Source organism: Littorina saxatilis, linkage group LG13 (assembly GCF_037325665.1).
Source record: "Littorina saxatilis isolate snail1 linkage group LG13, US_GU_Lsax_2.0, whole genome shotgun sequence".
NCBI classification, from domain to species: domain Eukaryota; kingdom Metazoa; phylum Mollusca; class Gastropoda; order Littorinimorpha; family Littorinidae; genus Littorina; species Littorina saxatilis.
The window spans coordinates 24352263-24362878 of record NC_090257.1 but is presented as its reverse complement, the minus strand read 5'-3'; the positions used below and the strand labels follow the sequence as shown (position 1 = coordinate 24362878).

The 10616-nt window shown below is 39.0% G+C and overlaps 2 protein-coding genes across 4 annotated transcripts in view; both read left to right on the top strand.

The window, feature by feature from the left end:
• The first annotated feature begins 306 nt into the window (after positions 1-306).
• Positions 307-5438, top strand: LOC138946063 (uncharacterized). Its single transcript, XM_070317579.1, has 3 exons — positions 307-2346; positions 4001-4193; positions 5080-5438. Exons 1-3 carry the CDS (start codon positions 1114-1116, stop codon positions 5274-5276), a joined length of 1623 nt encoding a protein of 540 aa, XP_070173680.1. The 5' UTR covers positions 307-1113; the 3' UTR covers positions 5277-5438.
• Positions 5439-7877: 2439 nt separating this feature from the next.
• LOC138945335 (monocarboxylate transporter 12-like) overlaps positions 7878-10616 on the top strand; it is a 14350-nt gene continuing 11611 nt past the window's right edge. For 2 of the 3 annotated variants that reach the window (XM_070316763.1, XM_070316762.1), the window contains exon 1: positions 7878-8005. The gene's annotated coding sequence lies outside the window, so the exon portion shown is untranslated. The remainder of the gene's footprint in view (positions 8006-10616) is intronic. The other variant, XM_070316765.1, reaches the window with a different exon arrangement.

Sequence of the window (10616 nt, the reverse complement as noted above, 5' to 3'; positions counted from 1 at the left end):
GGTATTTTCGTGTTTCCATAACCCACCGAACTCTGACATGGATTACAGGATCTTGTCCGTGCGCACTTGGTCTTGTGCTTGCGTGTACACACAAAGAGGGTTAAGTCACCAGCAGGTCTGCGCATAAGTTGACCTGGGAGATCTGAAAAATCTCCACTCTTAACGCACCAGGCGGCAGCGACCGGGATTCGAACTCACGACCCCCCGATTGTATTCACTATCACAGATCTTTCCGCGTGGAATACAAAATCTTTCGCTTCGACACATACTTAAAATCAACAGCGTGGTTGCATTTTGTAAAGAGAGGGTTTGTTTGTTTAACGCCCAGCCGACCACGAAGGGCCATATCAGGGCGGTGCTGCTTTGACATATAACGTGCGCCACACACAAGACAGAAGTCGGAGCACAGGCTTCATGTCTCACCCAGTCACATTATTCTGACACCATACCAACCCGTCCTAGCACTAACCCCATAATGCCAGACGACAGGCGGAGCAGCCACTAGATTGCCAATTTTAAAGTCTTAGGTATGACCCGGCCGGGGTTCGAACCCACGACCTCCCGATCACGGGGCGGACGCCTTACCACTAGGCCAACCGTGCCGGTGCTGTAAAGAGAGGGACTTTTGTTCTGACAAATTGATCAACTACGGAACTAATTCAATAGTTGTGGGTATTTGTGTATCCCAAAACATCCAGCACTGTACAAGAATCGGCCTGGCTCTTAACATTTGGCTTGTCCGAGTGAATTAATGACCTTATCCCGTGTAATAGTCTGAACAGATCTTAATGATGGTGACCCGAATAAACATGTTAATTGTTATTGGTGATGAAAAATGGCTTGATCTTGTTTGTTTATTTGTTTCTTTGTTTCTTTTTTTTTCTTTCTTCCTTTATTCTTTTCGTTTGTTTCTTTTTTGTTTGTTTGTTGGTTGATTTATTTTTGTCATGGTTAGTTGTTTTTTTGTAGTTTTTTGTGTGTGGGCATATTTTAACAACTTAGTGTCAGTTTCCGAACTTGATGCATACGGATATCTTGCATTGATTCATAAATCATTCTTTTTTCGACAATTTTTTTTTAAAGTATCGTTTAATTGATTTTACAGGTACATCGATGTCATTTATCTACGGGCCGAGCTTCGTGCTGCTGGGCAAATATTTTGACCGCCATCTGACCCTTGCCCAAGCTATCGCCAACACCGGTGTGAGCGCTGGAGGTCTGCTCATGCCTATCGTCGTCAGGGCAATTTTGGACGAGTTCTCTTTTCCTGCTGGGTTGCTTGTTATTGGCGGGATTTTGTGTCACATGTTCATCTTAGCCTCTTTGTGTCGACCTGTCCCCCAAAGGGCGCCAAGGACAATAGTGGTACAAGAAAATTCAGAAACCAACGAAAATGCAGAGAACCACAGGAAGCAGGGTCAAAGCGTGTTTGATCCTAACCACGAAGGCCAAGAAGACGGTGACAAAGTTGGCCAGAATGAGCTAGAGAAATGCTTGCCTCTTAGCAAATATACTGTTAAGGCGATCGGTGATTGCAATCCATCCCTTCCATGTTGCAACAATGAAGAGAACGAAACGACAGAGATAAGAAGAAACGGAAATAATGGAATGACAAAGGAAAATGGTTGTGAATCTGAGACCATCGAAAATATCCAACCTACTCTGAAAACGCTGTTACCCGAACGTTTCCCGCTTCAAATTCGAAACAGAACTTATTCAGAAAGCGGCAAAGATCAAGCAGCATTCGATGTGCAGAAAGTGAACCTTCACCACAGTTTGCAGCAATTTACAACATCCCAGGAACTCGCAAGGACATCGAACAGAGATTCTCGAAAGCAGACAGTCCTGGACAAGCTATCGTCATCCAGTTTAGCAGCTTTGACAACGACCCCAGAGACACTCTGCGCGTCAATGACAGCCTTGCACAAGCATTTCCCAGGAGTTTCAGCAGATACTGTCAAAGCTCTGCAAGACACGAGTTTTTCAGCAGAAGAATCACATAGTTCCGGATTCTCGTCGCATGCTGGGAGAAGAGACAGCAGCGGCTGTGGGGCAGGCTTGAGGTCAAAGTTCTGTAGTGCTGAGGTCTGCAGAAACATCCCCATGTGGGGTGTGGTGCTGTATCAGGCCTTCGGACTTCTTACAGGAGTTATCGCCCCTGCCTATTTGCCGCCTGTTGCCAAAGAAAAAGGTCTGAGCGATAACGAGGCTACCTTCCTGTTGACCTTGATAGGCGGCCTTGACATTGTCAGCCGTCTGACGCCTGGGGTGATCGCGCATTACAAGATTCTGAAGCCTCACCAGATGGTCATCCTTTCGTTGACATTGCAAGGCCTGCTATGCCAGGTCAGTGTTCCTCTTTTCCTCCGGCTAGCAACCACCCCCCCCACCCCCACCCCCTCACGCTCAAATTCCATCAAACTTTAAGAATGGATAATAATTCCGATGTCCAGTTTGTACTCAAACAATCGTATTTCTGCTGTTTTTACATTATTTTAGTCAAGTTTTGACTAAATGTTCTAACATAGAGGGAGGAATCGAGACGAGGGTCGTGATGTATGTGTGTGTGTGTGTGTGTGTGTGTGTGTGTGTGTGTGTGTGTGTGTGTGTGTGTGTGTGTGTGTGTGTGTGTGTGTGTGTGTGTGTGTGTGTGTGTGTGTGTGTGTGTGTGTGTGTGTGTGTGTGTAGAGCGATTCAGAGTAAACTACTGGACTGATCTTTATGAAATTTTGTATGAGAGTTCCTGGGTATGATATCCCCAGAATTTTGTTATTTTTTTCCATGAATGTCTTTGATGACGTCATATCCGGCATTTTGTAAAAGTTGAGGCGGCACTGTCACACCCTCATTTTTCAATAAAATTGATTGAAATTTTGGCAAAGCAATCTTCGACGAAGGCCGGACTTTGGTATTGCATTTCAGCTTGGAGGCTTAAAATTTAATTAATGACTTTGGTCATTAAAAATCTGAAAATTGTATTAAAAATATTTTTTTTTATAAAAACGATCCAAAATTACGTTTGTCGTATTCCTCATCATTTTCTGATTCCAAAAACATATAAATATGTTATATTTGGATTAAAAACAAGTTCTGAAAAATAAAAATATAAAAATTATTAGCAAAATTAAATTTTCGAAATCGAGTTAAAAACAATTTCATCTTATTACTTGTCCGTGCCTGATTCCAAAAACATAGAGATATGATATGTTTAAATTAAAAACACGTTCAGAGAGTTAAAAAGAATAGAGATATAGAAAAGCGGGCTATCCTCCTCAGCGCAACCGCTCCCGCGCTTTTCTGTATTGTTAATTTCACTGCCTTTGCCACGAGCGGTGGACAGACGATGCTACGAGTGTACGGTCTTGCGGAAAAAATGCAATGCGTTCAGTTTCATTCTGTGAGTTCGACTGAGCTTGACTAAATGTTGTATTTTCGCCTTACGCGACTTGTTGTTTTGTTTCCTTTGTTATCTTTTGCCAAGCCCATTATTACGAAAACAGTCATCTGACTCTACATCTTACTGCGTAGATTAAGAAATGAAACTGCAGGTTGCCCTTTGTTATTCACTTAGTGATGAGTATTACTAGATCAGTTCGATTGTTTATTGTTTAGTGGGTGGGTGAGTGTGTGGGTTGCTTGGTTGCTTGGTTGCTTGATTTGTTGTTTGATTTAAACGAATGATAGATAAGTTGCATTATTTCTATCTTACTTTCTCTTTCTTGATTTTTAATAATGTTATTCCTTCTTTCTCTTTTTCCAGTGTGATAAAGCACATAACGATTTGAGGTGCAAATGACTCATGGATGTTGAGTTTTTCCTGCAAACGACCATCATTATACAAACTTGCATAGGTCCCGCAAAGCTATATAAAATCAAGAACCAACCAACCAATCATAATTATGTCATCGTCTTTTGTCCAAGAAGCCATAACACTTGGGTAACTTGACTTTACAACAATTTGCCAACCACCTTAATTTCACCTTCTGTTTGAACTCTGCAGTTTCTGGCCTTCTTCAACTCTTTTGAGGCTATGGTCGGATTCTGCGTTGGGTTCGGGTGTCTGTCAGGGGTGTTCTTCTCCATGACTCACGCCACCATCATAGAGTTTGTGGGACTAGAGGGATTCCGTCTTACCTTCGGCTTCGTCCAGCTTTTCAACGGGATCTTCGCAGCTGCAGGGTATCCTATCGTGGGTGAGTACCATATATTCTAAGAAACATCGATATATTCTAATAAGAAACAACGATATATTCCAATAAGAAACAACGAACCATTTTAATAAAAAAAACGATACATTCTAATAAGAAACAACGATATATTCTAATAAGAAACAACGATATATTCTAATAAGAAACAACGATATATTCTAATAAGAAACAACGATATATTCTAATAAGAAACAACGATAATATTCTAATAAGAAACAACAATATATTCCAATAAGAAACAACGATATATTCTAATAAGAAACCACGATATATTCTAATAAGAAACCACACGATATTATATTCTAATAAGAAACAACAATATATTCTTATAACAAACAACGATATGTTCTAAGGAACCAAGGGACACAAGCGCTATAAATGATACATGCAATGCGCAAGAAGAGTAAACGAAAATAATGCGCAACCAATATCCTGCCACCTGTGGAAAAGAAAAAAAAAGTTACTTTCATCCTCAGGTGAGTATAACTTCGCGACGTTGGAATTAATTTAGTAACACACGCCAATGACTAGTTAGTTACAAAAGCGTTACGATGAAAACTGGACTCAAATTACTATATCGTTAAGCATTCTGGAATACATACCGAAGATTTCGACAAAACATTATGGCCTGGTCAAAACATTTTTCGTTTTGTTTTCCGTTTCTTTTCCTACATGTTGTCCTGAAGATTAAGCCTTCATAAACGAACATTTGGTATTGAATTTTGCTTTCTTTGTTACAATGGGTAAACTTTTTTTTTTAAACAGGAGCACTCAAAAACATGACAAGAAGTTACGTGACGCCATTTTGTATTGAATTATTGCTTTCTTTGTTACAATGGGTAAACATCTTGTATTTGTTTGTGTGTAACAGGAGCACTCAAAGACATGACCGGAAGTTACGTGACGTCATTTCACTTACTTGGTGCCACCGAATTTGTGGCTGCAGGTATTCTCGTGACTTTACCATCTTTGTGTCGTCTGCAAAAGAGACTGGAGGCAAAGAGAGACAAACGAAGGAAAGAGATGGCAGAACTTGAAGACATTGTTCCACTAAAGAATTCAAAGTAAAGTTCGCCGTATGTACATGTACAAACAAACAATTCAACACCAAAATCCAACTCTGCACAGAAAGCAGCAATGCTGTTGATTGTTGGTATGTGTGAAGGATGGTCTTGGTACTAACTACCCGACCGAACGTCATAGCTCTTGGGGCAATAAGAGACAGTTGTTGGTCCATTATATTCCTTTAATCCTGCTTCGGCGTTCTTTTTTGCATTTTACTCACGAGGGATCATTGAAAAGATTGATGTATCTATTTACTTATCCATTTGACAGTGTATTCATTTATTTAGGCGGAAGGGATTGGTCCAGAAACAAAATACGCATATGGTATGATTTTATTTAATACGAAGAACAGAGGAAACGATTATAACCTTCCTGGGGTTCAACGAAGAAAATTGAAGTTAGAAAGAAAAAAAAAAGCTAAGTCCAAAAATAAATATATGTTGGTTTAGGGTAACGTGACCAAAAAAGATAGGGTCGGTAGGTCGGCTTTTAGAGAGAAAAAAAAGCTAAGTCCAAAAATAAATATATATAGCTTTTCTGATGAACACGTGGGGGAATTCGGGGGCTGTGATTGGATGGTCTCTTCCGATCATCAAAGCATAATGCTACGGAAGTCGGCCATTTTACTCAATATCCAAAAGCATATTGTCAATAACAAAGACGCATGGTTCCGGTTTACCCATCTGTACCACGCGGCGATGTTTCTATCGGACAACAGCATACACTGACAACTTGAAATTCTTCTCGGGAATGTTTTTCAGCTTTACAAATGTCGAAAGCATACCCTTTTCTGCTAACTTCCCGATGAAACAGGACTAAACCAATTATTTTCTGTCCCTAAACACCACAAAATGCCCAAAGTCGAAAGATGTAGTAAAACGGAACAGCCGTTTTTGTGTGCCTGTGTGAGCTCAGTTGCCGACTAACACAAACTCAGTTTCGCATTCGGCTTTTCTTATCTCGTAACTCCACACTAAATACCCCACTTCCCCCCTGAAGTATTGATGTACAACCCATGGCACTAACATTCATGTAGTCGTTTATAACTTAGGTTGAAAAGTTCGCTTCATGACGAGACAAGTATAAATGCCGATTCACCAAAACTGAAAACTTCTTGCCGTCTGCTCACGTTGTACGGATTAGCTGTTCTCTTCTCCTCCCCTTGTTGCATCCTAGTTCTTCAGTTGTTTCTAGTTTTCCGTTGATGTTGTGTTTTGGTCTTCTTCATAAGTAGTCTTGTTCAAAATGAAAAAAACTCAAACTTCTTTTTGTTGTATACGAATGAACTAATAAAAAGCTGTTTAACAGCTGTGTTGTCAAATCGAGTTTTTTTCCAAAGTCAGTGTGGCGCCTGCGCAAAACTAATGCGCATAAGAAACGGCGTCTGCTATCAAAATCTGAGATCAACGCATCGACTCAAAAACTGTCATTTTGTAAGTTTGGAACAACAAATCAAGGTCAGAACAGCTATATAATCGCTATTGTGTTTTCAGCGTAGCAATAGGGTCCGATATTTAGACTCGAACAAGTATAATGCGACTCGGGTCCGATATTTAGACTCGAACAAGTATAATGCGACTCGTCTTCGACTCGTCGCATTATACTTGTCTCGTCTAAATATCGGACCCTATTGCTACGCTGAAAACACAATAGCTGGTAATAACGTGACCAAAAAAGATAGGGTCGGTAGGTCGGCTTTTTTCTCTCTTTTTCTTTATTTTTTTTAATTTGGTCGACTTTAAAGGAGGTTACTTCCCTTGGTTCGCAAAATGTGCCAACAATTGTTTGTGTTTTTGAGAAATGAAAATAACGTGTTAGGGTTGGCGGAAAAAAATAGGGTCTGTCGGGTTACCCTGTACCAACATATATTTTTATTTGGCCTAAGCAAGCAAGCGACCATCCACCCAAATCAAATAGAAGGAATAAACAAAGAAACAAATACAACAACGAAGACAACAGCGACGGCGACGACTACAATAACTAACACCCAAACAAACAAACAAACAAACAAGCAACACACACACACACACACACACACACACACACACACACACACACACACATGCGTGCATGCAGACACACACACACACACACACACACACACAACACACACACACATGCGTGCATGCACACACACACACACACACACACACACACACACTCGCATGCGTGCATGCACACACATGCACACACACACACACACACACACACGCTTGCATGCATGCACGCACGCACACACACACACGCATGCGTGCATGCACACACGCACACACATGCACGCACGCACACACACACACACACGCTTGCGTGCATGCACACACGCACACATGCACGTACACACACACACACACACACACACACACACACACACACACACACACACACACACACACATAAGATTAGGTGAATAAAACTGTCCGATAAACTCTCTATCGTATGACATATGATTGTCTTGTAAGGGTCGCAGTGACATACTTTTTTAGCCGTATCTCTATCCACGTTAGTACACGAGGAAACACATCCCAATTTCAAAACCGGAGGTCAACAACGTCATACCTCAAAATCTATACAAACAGAGCCACTAGTCTACTCCGATTTCAAACAGCCGTTGAGAAACATAACGTACGAGACACTGTCCTAGTGTTTATCGGTGCAGAAGTGCAAGAGAGTATAGTTCTGTTGCGTAGAAAAAAGATAACAGTTTGGCTGGCCATGCGATACAGTGATAACAGGTAATGCTTTTGTGTGTCGCTTCAGAGCCTGCTGTATCATGCATGATCTTATTGCTGTATATTGAGTATAATAACGTATTTTAATTGTTACCTTTATGTTTGTGCCTCACTAAAGTACAGAAATCTGAAGAAATGATTCCTAGACGTTCTACCGGACAAGATTTTAAAGGAGATCAAGGTTTTTACACGATTTTAAGAAACGAGTGTGAAACGATAAGAGTTTTATTTTATTTATTTCAGAACTTTCCTCACTTTGTTTGGATATACGTAAGTGTAAATATAGTTTCAAACTGTCACTATGGGAACCGAGAAAGGAAACACAGTTGAATCAGAGTCCCGAATAGTCAAATAGACTGAAGGGACAGATGAAACACCGACAACGAACCTTCATGTTTGTCTCTGGAGTGATGCGATGTGTTGCTAGGAGACAATTTGCTATTTCATAGGAACGTGTTCATGGAAATTAATGTTGTAGGTCGTATTTCATCTGATCGCGTGTTTCGACTTGTGTTAGAAGTCTTTCATTGACGAAGATATGACGGTGCAGACGCTTGAATCTACAATCGTTGTTGAATAATTTTAAAGACATATTCCTTCTCGTGAAAACCACCATCTCAGATCTGGCACGGCAATGTCATTACATTACCGTTAGCCGATTAAATATCATCATCCATCCTCTGCTGCGTACACCCTGGCTGCTTGCTGTGGTTAGTTGGAAGTTGTTTATAAGTAGACGAAACAAACAAAATAAGTAGTTGTCTACAAGTAGACGAAACAAACAAAATAAGTAGTTGTTTACAAGTAGACGAAACAAACAAAATAAGTAGTTGTTTACAAGTAGACGAAACAAACAAAAGAAGTAGTTGTTTACAAGTAGACGAAACAAACACAATAAGTAGTTGTTTACAAGTAGACGAAACAAACAAAATAAGTAGTTGTTTACAAGTAGACGAAACAAACAAAATAAGTAGTTGTTTACAAGTAGACGAAACAAATACAATAAGTAGTTGTTTACAAGTAGACGAAACAAACACAATAAGTAGTTGTTTACAAGTAGACGAAACAAACACAATAAGTAGTTGTTTACAAGTAGACGAAACAAACACAATAAGTAGTTGTTTACAAGTAGACGAAACAAACACAATAAGTAGTTGTTTACAAGTAGACGAAACAAACACAATAAGTAGTTGTTTATAAGTAGACGAAACAAACACAATAAGTAGTTGTTTACAAGTAGACGAAACAAACACAATAAGTAGTTGTTTACAAGTAGACGAAACAAACAAAATAAGTAGTTGTTTACAAGTAGACAAAACAAACAAAATAAGTAGTTGTTTAGAAGTAGACAAAACAAACAAATTAAGTAGTTGTTTACAAGTAGACGAAACAAACAAAATAAGTAGTTGTTCATAAGTAGACGAAACAAACACAATAAGTAGTTGTTTATAAGTAGACGAAACAAACAAAAGAAGTATTTGTTTACAAGTAGACGAAACAAACAAAAGAAGTAGTTGTTTACAAGTAGACGAAACAAACACAATAAGTAGTTGTGTATAAGTAGACGAAACAAACAAAATAAGTAGTTGTTCATAAGTAGACGAAACAAACACAATAAGTAGTTGTTTACAAGTAGACGAAACAAACAAAATAAGTAGTTGTTTATAAGTAGACGAAACAAACAAAATAAGTAGTTGTTTACAAGTAGACGAAACAAACAAAATAAGTAGTTGTTTACAAGTAGACGAAACAAACAAAATAAGTAGTTGTTTATAAGTAGACGAAACAAACAAAATAAGTAGTTGTTTACAAGTAGACGAAACAAACAAAATAAGTAGTTGTTTACAAGTAGACGAAACAAACAAAATAAGTAGTTGTTTATAAGTAGACGAAACAAACAAAATAAGTAGTTGTTTATAAGTAGACGAAACAAACAAAATAAGTAGTTGTTTACAAGTAGACAAAACAAACAAAATAAGTAGTTGTTTAGAAGTAGACAAAACAAACAAATTAAGTAGTTGTTTACAAGTAGACGAAACAAACAAAATAAGTAGTTGTTTACAAGTAGACAAAACAAACAAAATAAGTAGTTGTTTAGAAGTAGACAAAACAAACAAATTAAGTAGTTGTTTACAAGTAGACGAAACAAACAAAATAAGTAGTTGTTTATAAGTAGACGAAACAAACAACACACCAGTGTGCACAGAGAGCACCCAAGCTGTTCATTGTTGGTATGTGACCAAGTGGAGGGATGGTTTTATCCTATGTAAAAGCCTGACCAGATCTGAGAAGGTGAGCCGAACGAGTGTGCCTTTGAAGATGGTGTACAACCAAATCTGATTCCAACTTTTAACGGAAACAATTAATGTGATCTATAATGTAGAACTGGTAAACGGAAGTCCAGGAACAAACCCGTATGACATTAGATAGTATATGAAAAAGATTTTCTTATCATGTTTTCATTACAGTTCTGAAGAAAAAAAACGCGTGTCCCATGTAAAGGCCTGAACAGATATCTGCTGGCGAAAAGGGTAAAACAGACCCTTGCCAGTACTCAACATCCTGATTGCTGCATGACGTGCATGTGCATACGGGAATTGTGTTGTTGTCTGTG